This window comes from Nomascus leucogenys, chromosome 3 (assembly GCF_006542625.1).
Source record: "Nomascus leucogenys isolate Asia chromosome 3, Asia_NLE_v1, whole genome shotgun sequence".
NCBI classification, from domain to species: Eukaryota; Metazoa; Chordata; class Mammalia; order Primates; family Hylobatidae; genus Nomascus; species Nomascus leucogenys.
Window position 1 is genome coordinate 41,739,550 of NC_044383.1, and position 18,379 is coordinate 41,757,928.

Here is an 18,379-nt window from a genome sequence, read left to right on the forward strand (position 1 = left end):
GGTTAGGGATTTATATACTTTACATTTTGAGCTTCTTAAGATTTCATTAGAATAAAAGAATTAGTGGCTAATATATCTTGCAGTTTTAAAATTCTATGCTCTATGTTTCCGTGACAAGTGGGAAAACTCAAGCCACTAATTCTGGAGTATTCAGGGAAATAATATTAATTATAATAACCAATTATTGGCAAGTACAATGCTTAGTAGCACAGATAGAAAATCATTTATTACTCTCAACAATCTTATAAAGTGTTACAAAAATCTTAAAAGGTTACATAATTTGTTCAAGATCACACAGATGGTGAGGGGTAGAATAAAAATTAAAATCCATATACATCTGACCTTATAGCCTAATCACTTAATCACTATTTATTCACCCAACAAAAAATTTACTGAGGAACACTATGTGCCAGATATGCTAGGTGCTAAGTCTACTGGTATACAAAGCAGATGTGAAACCTTTCAAATTATCTGTGAATTATCAGTTTCTTTCTAAGTTTCCAATCCACTGCAGGCCAATATTTCAATTAAAAATTAGAAAAAAAAATTACAACAATGTCTTGCTCTAAAAGTTTTTAAAAGTTTACCCTTACTTTTTGTATTCATATCTCCATGGGCTGGTAACAATATCAGTTTGCAGACCAATCCTATCTGCAGATCACACCTTTGTATAGTGCTGCTTTATAGTATATGGGCATACTGCTTTGAGGGGCTCTGTATATATTTGTGTTATGGAAATGACAGCTGTGAGTGGGTGACAAGGTGGAGACAACACTTCTAATAATAATGGCTTTATGTGAAGAGCAGTAATTAAGTTATTTTAGGTCATAGCCTGTCTAAACTAGTCAGCACAAAAGGGTAGGAGGTGTGGAGACACAGGAGACAGGGAAAGGCATATTACAATTTAATTTTATAGAAGTCTGACAGTTCTCCTGGTGACAAATGAGTACCACCACTACTTGCTTCCTTTGTCACTCTAGTCCTGTAATAGGACAGCAGGTAAAGGCACAGTCAGGAGTAGACTGTAAGAGCTCTGGGAAATCTGCATGCTTTCTTGCCTCATCAACCTGCAAACAACTGGATCACAATAAACACCTGAGACTGGCATGCATACTTGAAATAGCAGCAAATACTTCCATATTACTCTAAATGAAATAGGAACACAGCTGCTGAAATGTATTTCAAAGCCAAAAGACTTAAGAATTATTCGCACCATCATTCTCTTATTATGGAAATCAGGGAATTGATTACACACAAGGAAACTTAACATACTGAAGTCTAATATACATATGCGATTACACTTTCTTTTAATAGCAATAAATACCACTAACTTTGAGATTTGGAAACTTATTAAGAATGTTTTCATATGACACAGAAATAAAAATATATTCCTTTTTATAAGAAGATTAATTTCCCAGGAATGAGCTTTAAGGTTTACCAAAGTTGTGCTGAATAGACTAAATGTTGAAAGCATCTCACAGCTACTTTCATTTTAATGAGCAAGTACAGCTACAATATTCAATATTTCAAACTTCAAACTGCATTCTTTGTCACTATTAGACTCAGAACTACATTGTTTCCCTGCAATTGTGGTTTATTGTAATCTTAATTCATTTTCTCAAAGACCATTCAACACATTTATAGTATTCCAGTAATTACCATGCTACCCAGAAAAACAAGTGAACAGTTTTATTAAGAATTAAATGAGGGTATGGAATGTGATACAGTACAAGTAAGACACTGAAGATGGGTATAATAGTACTACTTGCACAAAAAGTTAAATTTCACTTCAAAAAAAAAATCACAAGACAAAAGAAAAACCAATTCCATCATTATAAAGTAAGCTATTTCATGCAACGTACTAATACTCCCCCTCCCCCCAAAACCCCAACTTCCCAACAAACAAAAAGCTATCTGAAAATACTGCCATGCTAACATATGAACCACGGTATATTCATTCATGGAAAAACACACTCATTAAGCAATGGATTAGATAAAATAACACAGTTTGCAGTATTGTAAACTCATAGACCACAATGATTTCACATGAAAAGCAATTCCAGATTCACTCATAGGGTGAGTAATATGGGCTACATAGTTGAGAGAGAATGTAAATATAAACCCCATTAATTCTCTCATTATCTTCTAATTATAAAACCTGGAAGCTTAGATAATCTGAAAAATTCATATAAAATTTGGCATACTCCACTTGTGTTCCAAGAAATGACTTTAGGATATTTGTAATTATTAGTGAACTGTATAAAAAGCACTTCAAGATCAGGATTTGACTTCTTAAATAATGATCATAATTTACATCACAGAAACAACTCCAGAAATGTATTTACTCTGATTAACTCTTAGGACAAGGAACATGATTTTCTAGCACTTTATGTACAAGTTACTGCAAAGGGCCAGTTAATTTACAGACTGAATAAAACGTAAAATAAAGGTGAACTGGTACAGACAGTGATGGGGAATGTCCTCAATAAGTGAGTAAAGATCTTTCCTCGACTTTGAAGGGAGCTCAAGTCAACAAACAAAAGAGACTGCCAAGCCACAATGGATGTATGTCTCTGTAACAAGATGCTTAAGCATGCTTCCTGGAAAAGAGTGTTATATTAGAAAATAGGAATGGCATTTTATGGGACAGCATTTCCTTCTACAGCTGCCAAACTGAACACAGGCCTGGTCACCATATAGTGCACAAACTGAGAGCGTATTTCCAACTGGGCATAACATCATGGAGAGAAAACCCAGGAGCAAGAAGCACCTGTTTCACTGCACTTCCCCATTCAGGAGGCCTGGAGGGGACTGAGACAACTACATTTTATAGTTCTGGGTTAAGTTTACCCATGATGTATAGATTGGCTATAAACACAGCAATAAAACCAAGTAAAAAGAACAGGAAAAAATATACTTAGGATAAAAAACTACCCAGTCCTGTTGGTGATTTTTTTTTTCCCTTTAGATTTAAGGTAATTAAAATAGACTGGGAAATGATTTAGGATTACCCTTCCCACCCTGGAAATGTAACATCCTACTTACGTTCCATGAAAAGAACACAGTAATTGTTCAACAGCAAGATTTAGTTTCTCTAAAAAACAGGAGCACTTTGCTCTAATTTTCACAGAATGACTTTAGAAAATTTTCCAACATGAAAGCTAGAAATTGAGGCCAGTAAAGAAGCTTCTTTAGTAATCAGGATCTATCATAGTTAGAGCTCTTTGGAATGTGTCTTATACATACAAAGGTATCACAAATTAAATCTTCACCATATTCATAAGTTCTTAAATGAGAAAGATTTCTAATGACAGATAAAGGCTCCCATCGGCAAATGAAATCTGATAACTCAATCTTTCCCAACTAACAACTCAACATAGCCTCTGGAATCAAATGTAAAGATCACTCAATCATGACGATGTAAGATGAAGTACAGATGAACAATACATATGAAAAAATTTTGTAAACCGCTGCAGTTCTAAAACAGATTTATATTACAAAGCAATGTAAATAAATATTGGGCTAGTACAAAAGCTCTTATTTACAGTTTTACAAATGAAATTGTATTCAGTGTAAATGCTGTGTTTTAAAGAACACAGTATTGTATTAGTAAAATGAGTTCTGTTGAGGGCATTACAGTTTGTTAGAATCAATGCATAACATATAAAAGGTTCAAGTTAACTCTGTTTATAATTTAGTACAGACAACCCAGTTTAACCTGGAATGGCATCTGTTAAAGTGCTGAAAAAACAGGAAATATTTAGAAAACACTGTACATTATTAAAGCTTTATCAAGTCAGAATGTTAAACTTCGTTCACATTTTCATCCTTTTGCCACAGGCCTGTGGGCAAGATTATTTTTTTTCAGCGAAGGAGTAATTTGTAGAGGCCACTGCTGCTTTGATGATTTTAGGTTCAGTGGAATTAGCTTCTTAAAATAACTACTTATCCATCGACCATACCTTCAGGCCTCATAATCTGGTAAGTAATTAAATACTCAGGATAAGCCTGGAAGAGAAAGATAAATTCAAATTACGGTACAAAAATTTTCTTGAAAGATAAATAGACTTTCCGTAAGTATTCCTAATCTTAGGGAGGAGGTTCTAAATTACTGTTGTAGATCAGAATCATCTAGGGACATTTTCTCAAAACATCTTTACCCTGACTACAGTTCTTTAGATTTTCAATCAGCAAGTCTAGGCTGAATACTAAGTTCATAAGTATCAGATAAGACTGAAATCATGTCTGATTTTAGTAACTGAGGTGATTCCGATACCTACCCCCAATTCACAACACTGCTCTAGAACTACTTTTGGCTCTCACTGACAGCAAAACACAATTATATACTTTGCTACGGACAGGCTGTTAAATACAAGATTTCAATTATTTGTAAGAGCTAAGAAAAATCCGAAACGATTGGCAAAATTTGAATAAAGTCTTATTGTTTTTAGGAAATTTACAATTGAAATAGTTAATGGTAAAGGGACATGCCCTGCAACTTACTCTCAAACAGTTCACAAAAAAATATGTACACACACAGGGAAGGAAGGAGAGAATGATGAGAAAAAAAGAGAACAAAATATTAACATTTAGGAAATCTAGGTAAAGGTTATATAAGAGAATTCTCTTTATTATTTCCGTAACTTTCCAAATCTGAAATTATCTCCAAATAAAATTTTTTAAAAATCCAGTTAAGGCAATATGTCTTGTCAATTCAAGAGATTAGTAAAAAGTTAAAGTATGCCTCTCTAGCATTTTTGAAGACGAACAAATAAAACTACATTACCTGTTCTCCTCTGTAAATAACATATTCAGCTAATGCTAGGCCATTTACACTGGGCCTACCAGTGACTGAATGATGACCTGGAGGAGAATGTGCCATTTTCATTGCACTGAACTGCAGGAAAGACTTTCCCAAGGTTACCCGGCAAAAGAGCAGCTGCCTATAAAATGAAAAGGAAAAGATCACCCTGAAGTCAAATTTGATACATAAATATGACAATGTGTGGACACAGTGTAAGTTTTAAAAATTTACTTATACATAAATACTTATAATTGTTTTTATCATTTCACCCCTAAAAGAACTTTTTAAGAATGTCTTCTACTACTCTTATTAATGAAATAATTTGTCAATTTAGTCCTTATTTTAACTATAAAATCTGAAAAATGTAATAACCTTATAGAGATGCAGACTCTACCACCTTGTTTGTATCTCAGCAAAAAACAAAAGTCACTGGCCAAGTGGGAAGGAGAAGGTTTAGCAGACTTCCATTAAGTGGCTTGCAAAGTTGGACACATATCTAATTAAGTCCAGTTGATTTTACCTTCAAAATATATTTGAAATCCATTTACTTTTCTTAATTCTAGTCGCTATTAAGTCAAATTACTGAAATATTCACCTGGACTATCACACAATGGCTTTCTAAACCAGTCTTCCTGTTTCTTCTCTAATTCCTGCCCAAACTTTTCCCATCCAAGTAATTAAAACAAACAAAAATTAGATCAAGTCACTTTTCTGCTTAAAACCTTTTAGAGGCTGTCACTGTACTTGGGAGAAAATCCAAATTCTGTACAATGGCTCCAATTTCTTGAATCTCATTTTATGTTCATTATGCCCCAAGCACATTGGTTTTCTTTTCTTCACAAAGGCCAAACTTCCTTTATTAATGGTCCCCATCCATAGAATTTTCTCCACCATTGGAATGGTATCTATTTTACCATTCTTCCACTGGCTGATACCCACTCAATTTTCAGACTTCAGCTGAAATGTTACTTCCTTAGATAGGAAGTAAACTGGTGGTCTCCCCTCACCACCAGTTTCAGTAGATTACCCTCTCACTCCTCTCAGGCACGTGACTGGCTTTTCTTAGTTTCAAACAACCTCTTAGTATTAACGTCATTGTTTCTTTTTAGAAGATAACAAGATATTTCGGTAGACCAGTTGATGGTTCTATCTTCCAAAGAAGAGGGAGGTATTAGAATGTTGCTTATTACTAATAATCAAAACTATTTAGCCTTCACACCATATATGACAAATAAAAACAGCAGTGTTCAATTTACAGGAAATTACATGCCTCCTAACCACTCCAATTTATGATCTAAAATAGGAGTGGGATGTCATACATAGGAGGGCCTACTGTGTACTACCTATGCAGGCCTAAATTTAGAGGGATAACAGTAAGAACAAAACAAACACAAAGAAAGAATCTGTTTCCCTCCATGACTGCAATTCTTCAGCTCGGAAGCCCTTTGAAATCAACTGGGAAGCTTTTAAAAATTCTAATATCCAGATCATGCCCCAGACCAATTAAAAGAGATTCTGTGAGGATGGGACACAGGCATTAATAGTTTTTTAATATTCCCTGGGTGATTCCAATGTGCTTCCAAAGTGCAAAGTACTGCTCTAGGGGTTTTTTATAGATCAGTGGTCAGAAATACAGCGTCACATCTGGGAACTTGGTAGAAACTCAAATTCTAGAGTCCCACCCCAGATCTACTAAATCAGCAACTGAGGAGGTGGAGCCTAAGAATCTGTGATTTAAACAAGCCATCTAGGTGATTCTAATGCACGCTAATGCTCGATAAACTACTGATCCATATATTCAATAAGCAGTGCCCTGTCGAATAAATCTCAGGAATTAATCTTACTAGATTTTTCAAATGGCATTACTTTTTGCCTATAAGGTTTTGTAAGTTAGGGACAAGTTACTTAAATGATTTTTAACAAGTGAGTTAGAACAGGTAATTAAAAGTGGAAAAAAAAGTGCAAAGTAGTTATTTGATTATTATTTCCTTTCAAAAAGGATCAATGTTTTAATTTTAAGTTCTTATAGTAATATTGCAAATTGAGAATTAGGATCGTATCACAGTGGAAGAGAGGCTCAGGCACTGCCATCAAATAATTAAATTTGACAAATAATGCCATTTTAGCATTTGAATACTAGATTTTTTAAAGAGTCCACAGAGTCCTACAATACTCAAGGGCTACAATAAAGCCTCTTTCATGCCTAATGTTACTTTCTACTCAGTATGCTTTAAGGCACCAGATATTCTAATGATTAAATTAGTCAAACAGGTCAAGTGCTTAAATTATAATTGGCCTATACGGATCATTTAATAAATATTAGCTATTATTATAATTGGTGAGAGGGCCAAAAGCAATCTAAAACATGCCTAGCTTGCATTCCTAAGGCTGTCCAACATAATGCTTTGCCCTCAAAAATGTAACTAGTTCTTATCTGATTACCACCAAAATAAATGAGAACAAGTGATCTCTTACCTGTGGCAAATGTAACAAGATCTGTCTTTGTGAACTGGACACCCAGTACCTCCTCCAATTCCATATACATATTGATTGCTTTTGGAAGAGTTTTCAGCAAAATAAATGCCAGCTCCAAACATACCACCTATGTACGCATGCCTTTCATCAAAGCCTTTGTGGATAATTGCATTCACAAAAGGAGACCCTGAAACACATATAGATGGGTAACAATAATTTAAAATTTATTTTAGAAAAGTAAAAAACTAGTTTTTTAGAAATTGAATTCTTAAAATATACAGCCCCACCATAATAAAGCCAAAACGAAAAAGGGTAACAAGTTAACTGTCAGCCAGCTATTTTAGAATAAAGAACTGCTAACATCAACTGATGTTTCTAATAGAGTGCTGGTTCATGTGCTAAAATAAGGACACAGATTGAACTAGAAGAACAGATTACTTGAAATATCAATGTAAGAGTTACTAAATGCCAGACTGCAAATCCATAAAAATCTAAAACCAAGAGGCTCATAATTCACTTTAGATAGCAAAGCTAAATGTAATTAGGTCTTAGAATGATGCCTATGCCTGTGTGCTTTTTTGAAGATATCAAGTGGCCCAAGTAGACTTTCACATTCTTTTTTTAAAAATTTTTTTGAGATGTAGTCTCGCTCTGTGGCCCAGGCTGGAGTGCAGTGGCATGATCTTGGCTCACTGCAACCTCTGCCTCCTGGGTTCAAGCAATTCTCCTGTCTCAGCCTCCTGAGTAGCTGGGACTATAGGTGCACACCACCACACCTGGCTAGTTTTGTAGTTTTAGTAGAGACGGGGTTTCAACATATTGGTGAGACTCCTGACCTCAGGTGATCCACTCACCTTGGCCTCCCAAAGTGCTGGGATTACAGGTGTGAGCCACCGCACCCGGCCCAACTTTCGCATTCTTATTCTCTTTCTTATACCTCTTCTCTTCTATCCTTCCACTTCTGCCTTTCATCAGTTGTGATACAAGATTCTATCTGCAAATGTGGTGCTTTCCCTCACCCCCTGCACATTGACTTCTCTCTCCTCCTTCCTTGGGAGTGGAGTAGGGTAGGGGACGGAAAAAGTAAAAAAACCACAGCTAATTCATTTATCAAGATCATGTTCCCTTTCCACAGACAGACAGGAAAATATACTGAATTCTACTTTACAGAAATACAGATGAATAGAATCATTTTTTGAATTAACTTGGGAAAACCAAAATTATTTATATTACAAATTAGAAAAACCACATTATAACCATCACGTTAACAGATAAATATGCCCTGTGTCAAGAGATTATCATGATAATTATTTAGGATTCTGGAATAAGGAGTGCAACATGTTTAGATTCTGCACATGAATCCATTCTGTTACAGACATTCTCCCAGGGTATTATGAAATTTACTGTGTTTTAGAGAACTTTACAGGTCTCTAAAATTTTTCTGCAATCAAGGACAAATGAAGAAACAGACTGGAACTACTATGGGTAATGTACTTGAAGGCCTCATAAATACTACATTAATATGTTTAACTCTGCTAAAATTTGAAAGACTAATCAACACCTGCCGGCTTATAATACAAAAAAAGTAGAAAATTCCAAGAAGAATAAGTAATTGTGCTTTCAATTCAATTCTATGGTTTCAATTCTACAGTCATCAGAAACCTCTATAGGTTCAATAACAATGGCTCTTTTCAAATTGTGTCGGTTTGATACTTAGAATCAAAATCAGAATAGGATGTACACCTTCTTCTGAGGTGATTCCCAGGTCTTATTTTTAATTCAATCAACTAGTTAAAAGTAAAACACAAAATTTCTTAGAGTGACCATAAGCAAAATTTACTATTTAAAGAAAAAAGGAAAAGATAGTCAACACTCTCATTTCTATTTTTTATTGTGGTAATCTTATTTAAAAACAATCCATTATAAAATACACAAATTCAAAAGAAGTTGAAAATATAAATGTGAAAGCTACAGAAATACTAGGTTTATTTTAAAATAATGACATAAAGAATATATAGGCTTATTATTATTTCATATCTGAACAAAAAAAAACTATCCTAACGTGGAAGACAGTGGTAGAGTCGGTGGGGAGGAATCTTACCATGAAATAGCATTCGTTCATTGGCATGGTTGTGGTTTTCTTCAGAAACTTCTTTTCTCCGGTGAGTATATCTTTCCCATAGTTTCTTGTTACAAACCTTCTGAATCTATAAAAAATAAACCAGAAAAATCAAATCTTTAGGAATTACTTACTGATTTCTTCATCTGAATCAAACATGGGCCATACATTTAGCTAGAAGGTAGGCAAAACTTTTCTCTGAAATATAAAATGTGTTATTTTAATCAACTAAAAATACTTCATCCCAACCATAAAGTTGGAAGTATAGCTACATTTTGGAGATTAAAAAAATCCAAAGAGAAAAAGGCCATATGTGAAGGTCAGGAATACTGTTAATTTATTAAAACACTTCCATTCTTAAATTAACTTAAACTTAACTTAAACTATTAACTTAAACTATTACAAAACTTGAACTATTAACTTAAAACTATTACAAAAACACCTCCAAATCAGACATGCCGAGTTTTTTCTGTATAAAGTACTAGAAAGAGAAGAGTATCCTTTTTCCCCCAATGGATTTGTCTCAGAGCTCCATATTAATCTGTTTTAAATTAAGAATATTTGAAATAGCATCCCCCACCCATCAACACACACACAATTACTCCCTCGACCTAATTCAGAAAATTTTTATCTGCAAAAGATTTTAACGTGGATATCAGTCTCATTAGGAGTATTTCTAGGAACAAAATTCACAATACTACTGTTGTTTCTTAGCTGTGTTTAAAGGTGCTACAGCCCCCTGCTGGTTCCTAGAGCACACCTGGAAGCTGATGGTTTTACTCTTGGCTCAAATAATGCAAAATACTGCCACAGATGTAATCAAGGACCATAACTGTCACAAATAGATCTCATTTATGCATTAAAAAGGAACAACAACAACAACAACAACAAAAAACCCTGTTTCATCACTGAAAAAATTTTTATTAAACAATGCATGAAAATACCTTTATTAGGGGAAGGTATCTTTCTCAAATCCAACTACTTTAGAAATCAAACAGACAATCTCTCTCCTCCTCTCACTCCTAACAAAACTCCACACATTTTGTTAATGCTTGTAGACAAAGTGGACTTGACTGAAATGTACCTGTAGTAGGCTGTATTTGTCTGATTACATATTATACTCATAGTATGTTATGAAACAGTAATACAATACGGCTCAAAGATTTGACACTGTTCAGAGTTTTGCATTTGTGTATTAGAAAGGCATTTGTCACATTTTAATTCTGTCTTATTTTTACAATTATTAGGAATATACTGCATCAATGTAGTTAATACGAATTCATTATGCATCAAGTATGGTGTGCAGTTTTGATTACTACAGTTCATGAAAAACATAACGTTGAAAAAGTTCCTAAGAAGAATAACTGAAATCAGTAAGACAGCAGTCACTAAATGACTCAAAACAATTTAAAATATATTTTTTTGGAAAAGATGAAGAGAGTACTATTAAAATTTATAAAAAGATAATATATTTAGGGACTTTCAGAAACCTGTAGTCTATCAGGATAAAAAAATAAGCATTGTATGACTATAAAGATGGTATCCGCCACAAAAAAAATTCAGCTTTGTTACAATAGAGTACTTTAACAGTACTTTATATAAAGTATTGAACCTATAGTATTTAGCATTACCCCAAGATAAAGCATAACCCATAAACTTGAATATGTTCAACAAGAATTGAATTATTATCCTTTATTAAAAATAGCACAGGGATTTGGAGAATATTAACCTTCTAAGGGTATCTTCTTTCCCAAAATAGTCTCTGATGCCAAGTCAAGGACTTAACAGGCTAGATTAGATTCTTATGAAAGTTACTTATGGGTTCAGGCTTTGAAAACTATGGTCTCAGAAAACTTTACCTTCACTAATTAATTACCTTGAGAATATTGTATCTGTTGAAGATTCCACCTGCATGACCTCCATCTCTGTGCTCTCGAACTGTACTTTGCATCTGTCAGAAAAATGGTTTGAAATATATGTGCATTAGCATTTGTGTATTTTCTGATTTGGGGAACATGGTTCTTGACTCATCTGATTCTACTTTTGAGAATACAAAACAGGTTTTAATATTTTTGTTATTCAAAGAATATGAGGGCTGGGCATGGTGCCCCACTTTGGGAGGCCACGGCAGGTGGCCTGAGCTCAGGAGTTCGAGACCAGCCTGGGCAACATGGCGAAAACCCTCTCTACTAAAAACAAAAACAAAAACAAACACAAAAACAAAGAATATGAGTCTTATAAATTCATGGGTAATATTTTCTAGAGACAGTTATTAGATAATCAGCTTGAAAACAGAATTTATAGGTGAAAATTATATAATGCAAACTAAAGGAAGAAAAAGAAACAAGAGGATACAAAGTGAACTAAATACATAAGGCGAACCTACTATTGAAGTTATATGAACATACCTCTTCCTCCACAGACTGAAACTCTTTATCATCAGGAGACAGATCTATAAGAATTGTTCCACTACCAGAAGTGTTCAAAGTTAAATAAGGGTTAAGACCTATGAAACAAAATTTGAAGGTAGAAAAATAAATTGTCGATAAACAATGAATATCAAAACCAAAAATAACCACCTAATTTTTCTGATGCTTACTACCAATTTTTTTTTTTAAACTTTATTTTTATTTATTTACTTTTTTTTTGAGACAGAGTTTCACTCTCGTTGCCCAGGCTAGGCTGGGTGATCTTGGCTCACCACGACCTCCACCTCCTGGGTTCAAGCGATTCTCCTGCCTTAGCCTCCCGAGTAGCTGAGATTACAGGCATTCGCTACCACGACTGGCTAATTTTGTATTATTAGTAGAGACGGGGTTTCTCCATGTTGGTCAGGCTGGTCTTGAATTCCTGACCTCAGGTGATCCGCCCGCCTCAGCCTCCCAAAGTGCTGGGATTACAGGCTTGAGCCACCGCGCCCGGCTAGACTACTACTTTTTGACCTGACAAGTTATAAGGGGTTTTGTGGAAATATTTCAGAAAATCTTTCTCTTATCTCCTATTCTTAATGAGTTTGTAACACATTTTCTTCTTCAAATTACTTTCTTTACTAACTACGCAGTCCTTTCAACATTTAATCTCTTTCTTCTTTGTAAATATGAGGAAGAATTATGACAGAAACTTGCATAGCCTCAGGTAATTTAAAATCACTCTAGAATGAGAAATCCACAGTTTACCACCTATTGAATGTATATTCTGTCCCATAACAGATTGTTTACTTCAGCAATGAATTTGTGATATTTTCCAAATGTCAATGATCAAGATAATCATATCTATTTTTGTATCTTTACTCTTATAAAAGCTTTTTAAATGGAATTTTAAACAGAATTTTCTAATTCCTTTGGTGTATTTGTAGCACAACTCTCTCCTCTAATCTCTACAACAATATCTCCAACACTGCTGTTTTCCCATGTAGGGGCCAAATCCTTTACAGCTGGGTTAGTGCATGGAAGTTTGTCTCTGGAGATGAAGAGCACTATTCTGGTTCAAAGCTATGGTCTGAAGAACAGGACTACTACCAGCATGTCAATGCTAATAAACACTTACAGAAGTGGCTGAACTGGGGCCGGGCGCGGTGGCTCAAGCCTGTAATCCCAGCACTTTGGGAGGCCGAGGCGGGCGGATCACAAGGTCAGGAGATCGAGACCATCCTGGCTAACATGGTGAAACCCCGTCTCTACTAAAAATACAAAAAATTAGCCGGGCGTGATGGCGGGCGCCTGTAGTCCCAGCTACGCGGGAGGCTGAGGCAGAAGAATGGCGTGAACCTGGGAGGCGGAGCTTGCAGTGAGCCGAGATCGTGCCACTGCACTCCAGCCTGGGCCACAGAGCAAGACTCTGTCTCAAAAAAAAAAGAAGTGGCTGAACTGCAATAATCTTTAAGGATTATGAAGAGCATACGGAGAGTATTTTACAGAATAAAGACTGTGACAAATGCTTGACTGAGGCATCTGCAACATATACAAGATGATGTTTATCAATACTGAAAGATCAGTATGGTACTAGTCATCTACTGACTTGATGCACTGAATGATAGGTAAGGCTGTTAAGTCAGCATGATAGATTGTTAGAAGATCATCACAGGCAGCTACCAGTTTCACTTTGCAAATCAGGTGTTAAGTATAGAATTCCTGTTGGTTGACTAACATCAGGTTGGGGAAAAAAAAAGAATCTTGGCTTTGAATGAACATAAAGAAGATGGTAACTTTATGTAGGAAAGTGACCCTGATACGCTAGATCAGACATAGCATTTTGTCTCATGATGTTTCTTCTTCATATAGGAATGAATGTTCCTATCCAAGTGGAGCTGGATGTATCAGAGTGACTACAGGACCAGAGGTGGCATGGAAGTACCTCTGCCATTTGGAGGCAATGTATCCATTTCTGTCAGTGAGCCTTTCAGCTTTTCAGTGCAGCCCTAATAGCTATGATATGTTTAATATACAAATACTGCCTGCTTTCCTTTTCTACCCTGCCTCTTCCCTAAAAGACTCTTGTTATCCTGGTACTCTAACATAATTGTTATCATACCAGATCAGTATTATTCCAGTAGAGTTACAACGATGGTCTACAACTGAGGGTTCTAGTTCCTCATTTTTAGTGCTAATTATATTGTATACTAATATTTCAGGAAATCATGGACTTTCCCCTCCTCTTTATCTTATAAAAATTTGTCCTCTATACTAGAAACAGCCAAGACCATATTGCACTTTAAAATATTTTATCCTAGTCCCTATCAGGCAGTAAAACACATCTACCTTTAATTGAGCTTATTCTAAAATACCAGTTTAAAGTATTCCTTAGCTTGAATCATCTACATTTTTAGAGGTGCTCTTATTTCTTCAGAGGTGGACCCCATCCTGGCTAGCATACATTCATTCCTGAAAATACCTTCATTTTTACTGATGGAGGTTTCTCTTTAACCCCAGGTGTACAGCCAGGACATTCAATTATTGGATACTTTTGACCCCAAGATAAATCACTTCCTCAGTTGAACAATAAAGTTAAATGTGGTTTTGACACTTAAAACAATTCACCTTTTTATTTTTATTTTTTTATTATTGTTTTGAGACGGAGTCTCACTCTGTCGCCCAGGCTGGAGTGCAGTGGTGTGATCTCAGCTCACTGCAAGCTCCACCTCCCGGGTTCACGCCATTCTCCTGCCTCAGCCTCCTGAATAGCTGGGACTACAGGCGCCCGCCACCACGCCCAGCTAATTTTGTATTTTTAGTAGAGATGGGGTTTCACCATGTTAGCCAGGATGGTCTCGATCTCCTGACCTCACGATCCACCTGCCTCAGCGTCCCAAAGTGTTGGAATTACAGGCGTGAGCCACCACGTTCGGCCACAATTCACCTTTTTATACCCAGACCTGGTATAAGGTGTTAACATCTGCTGAATAAATGCAATTTGCTTTTCCTTAAGCACCAACATTAAGGAGAAATAAAAATATTATTCAACTTTGTTTTGTTCAATTTCCTCAGTTGCAACATTATTGCTTTCCAGTATTTTCATCCCAAGTGCTTAAAATTTTATCTACGTAAGAGATCTACTACAGTACTTTAAGGGTTAGCCTGAACACTTAGTTATTATCTATTATATTACCACAAGAAATGAGATACCGAAGTTTCAGACCTTTAAAATAATACATTTTTAGAGCTAGAATAACTTCAGAAAATAATCTCAAACTAACTTATTTTCAGGAGCTAAAACAAGTCCCAAATTTCTGAATGGTCCAGAAATTTTACTTAGGTTCACATCGTTAACAGCAGCAGCTCAGTAAGTTTAAGTTAGTGGCACAGCTAAGACATAATCCCAGTTTCCTGAATCCTAAATTAGAATTCTTCCTATTAAACAGATTCTCTCATACATATTTTTAAATTATAACTTAGTACACTGAGGGTTGCCTTTATGCAAACTGTTAAACTGACAACAGCAATTATTAAAATAAAATACCTTGTTGTCCGGAGATAAGTCTCTCAACTCCTTTAATTAGTTTGTGCCTATGTCCATAAGCATTGATTCCAATCTCCTTCAGCTCCTTGTGCCCCATCTCAACTAATACATCCAAAGTGATCTTACAAAAGAGGAGGAAACTACTTAGAATGCTTACTTATTTGGTGGACAGTCATATATTGGTGTTTTCATAATATATAAGATTCATACATTTACTCCAGATTATTTTAAACATTTCTAAAAATATTATTTCCATTTAGCGTAAGAACCTGAGCAGAACTAAAATGCAAAACAAAAACGCACTTTCAAATTAACCACATTTAGGTATTCTATTTTATCTCTTCCATAATACTTTTCTACCATCACTCTACATCCAGCCCTATTTATATAATGTCTTTCAATGGTTCCTGCTGAGTCTGGACTATGCCAAGTGGTACTTCTGCATCACTGTTCAAAGTAACCCTTTTACCTTTAATACAGTAATACACTATGGCTTCATGAAATTGAAGCCATTCTTTAAAATCCTGTTTTACTTACACACATTCCATGAAGCATTCCCTGATAAGCCTAGCTCACAGTAATCTTTTCCTTCTTCAAATTTCTGTTTTTTTATTTTTGAGACGGAGTTTCACTCTTGTTGCCAAGGCTGGAGTGCAAAAGTGCAATCTCAGCTCACTGCAACCTCTGCCTCCCAGGTTCAAGCGATTCTCCTGCCTCAGCCTCCCCAGTAGCTGGGATTACAGGTGCCTGCCACCACGCCCAGCTAATTTTTTGTATTTTTAGTAGGGACAGGGTTTCACTATATTGGCCAGGCTGGTCTTGAACTCCTGACCTCAGGTGATCCACCCGCCTCAGCTTCCCGAAGTGCTGGGATTACAGGCATGAGCCACTGTGCCTGGCTCCCTTCTACAAATTTCTAAAATCTATGCTACAACTTGAATTTTCATATGTTCTTTCTTTTTTTTTTTTTAAGACAGAGTCTCGCTCTGTCACCGAGGCTGGAGTGCAGTGGTGTGATCTTGGCTCACTACAACCTCTGCCTCCTGGATTCAAGCAATTCTTTGCCTCGGCCTCCCGAGTAGGTGGGATTATAGGTGCCTGCCACCATGCCCGGCTAATTTTTTGTATTTTTAGTAGAGACAGGGGTTTCACCATCTTGGCTAGGCTGGTCTTGAACTCCTGACCTTATGATCCACCCACCTCGGCCTCCCAAAGTGCTGGGATTACAGACATGATCCACTGCACCCAGTCATATGTTCTTATTCTACTTCCATAACTACACTGGAAGTCCCTTAGAGTGCAACTCTACAGTAACATTATTTTCTGAACAACAACAAAAATCAGTAAATGTATTCTGACAGAGTACTTTAAACTTAGACTGCTTAGAAAAGCCCAGATATGGCTGGCATATTCATATACCTTCCATAGCAGCTAGAAAAGTGTCAGGCTTGAGAGAGAACTGAATAGACAGTGCTTAAGGATAATTTACTTCAAGAACTGAATAAACTAAACTTGCCATTCAAGAAAGCTACTTTACCATTACTACTCGAGTCAATTGTGTGCTAATAAACTAAATGGAAGTTTCAAGGTCGAGCCAAATTAGAAGGCTGACTGATGTCATTTCTTAAAAAAACATTCTTCCCCAATAGCTTACATGGTTCAGCTCATTTCAAGTATGTTCCAAATTTTCCTTGAGTTTCCATAAAACACTAATCCAAACAATATGATTTATCTACTCACCTGTTCTCTCTCAAATATATCCATTAGGTGCTCAAGTCCAAGATTCCTCACGAATTGAATTATGCTAAAATCTACTCCTGGAACTAGGAAATAAAAAAATCCAAAACAAATGGAATTTCACATCAGAATAATGTATTTCATCACTATAACAATAAAGTCTTGTAATGTTACTACATATGAAGAAAATAATATTAATAGCCACTTAAGATATAATACCGAACAAGAGAAAGCTATAAAATTTCAACATTAGAAAAAAGTTAATCAATGGGGCAGTCTCAGTACTCTCATTTTTATTTTAAACTTTGTTTTTAATTGCATCTATATTTTTAAAACCAGTTTTCCTATCTTTCAGGATATAAGCTACTTCACAAAAAAGTTTATGAAAACAAGCTCTACATTGTTGCATAAGGTGAGATGAATTTTAACAGAAAAGGTTTACATCTAAAGAGTAGATTAAGGGCTGGGGGCGGTGGCTCATGCCTATAATCCCAGCATTTTGGGAGGCCGAGGCGGGTGGATCACCTGAGGTCAGGAGTTCAAGACCAGTCTGGCCAAAATGGTGAAATCCCCTCTCTACTAAAACTACAAAAATTAGCTGGGCGTGGTGGTGGGTGCCTGCAATTTCAGCTACTCGGGAGGCTGAGGCAGGAGCATTGCTTGAACCCTTGAGGCAGAGGTTGCAGTGAGCCGAGATCACGCCACTGCACTCCAGTCTGGGTGACAAAAGCAAAACTCCATTTCAAAAATAAATAAATAAATAGTAGGTTAGTAGCACAAGACTCTTCGACTGTCAACTTAGAAGGAAGAAAGCAATACAAGGTTAAACCTTTTTAAGGCTATGTTAACTAATTTGATACTAATACATTGTATTTAAGGTTAAAAATGACTTTTTAGCATCCCAAATGGCAAATATGGTGCTACAATACCAGTTAGAAAGTTATTTTTGTAGAACGTCTCACCCTCCTTTTTCTCCAAACTGGAAGCACCCTCTGTTCCACTTGAACTAACTACTGAAGACAGTTCTGAAAAACTCCCAGATAAGTTGTCAAGACTGCTGGCTGCAGAAAGGCTTGATGGGCTAGATGGACCTGAAGAGAGAGCATCTGCAGTGGCTCCTGGGCTTCTCACACCATTGAGCACTTGAGGCTTGTAACAAGAGGGCAGAGCAGATGGGGGCATGGCTGCTGTCAGAAGAGCGCTGACATCATCCGCCTAGGGTACGTGTCAGAGACAATATCTGCCATAAGCAAGTTTTAAAATGCTATTATACCTAATAAAATACATTT

The 18,379-nt window shown here is 36.0% G+C and overlaps 1 protein-coding gene across 4 annotated transcripts in view; it reads right to left on the bottom strand.

The window, feature by feature from the left end:
* Window positions 1-1,569: 1,569 nt before the first annotated feature.
* TNKS2 (tankyrase 2) overlaps window positions 1,570-18,379 on the bottom strand; it is a 64,704-nt gene continuing 47,894 nt past the window's right edge. For all 4 annotated transcript variants that reach the window (XM_003255217.4, XM_030809268.1, XM_030809269.1 and 1 more), the window contains 9 exons: window positions 18,053-18,305; window positions 17,094-17,176; window positions 15,354-15,474; window positions 11,807-11,904; window positions 11,275-11,349; window positions 9,381-9,486; window positions 7,280-7,466; window positions 4,787-4,943; window positions 1,570-4,008 (listed from right to left, as the gene is read on the bottom strand). In XM_003255217.4, coding sequence (XP_003255265.1) covers window positions 3,946-4,008; window positions 4,787-4,943; window positions 7,280-7,466; window positions 9,381-9,486; window positions 11,275-11,349; window positions 11,807-11,904; window positions 15,354-15,474; window positions 17,094-17,176; window positions 18,053-18,305 — 1,143 coding nt within the window. In that variant the 3' untranslated portion in view covers window positions 1,570-3,945. The remainder of the gene's footprint in view (window positions 4,009-4,786; window positions 4,944-7,279; window positions 7,467-9,380; window positions 9,487-11,274; window positions 11,350-11,806; window positions 11,905-15,353; window positions 15,475-17,093; window positions 17,177-18,052; window positions 18,306-18,379) is intronic.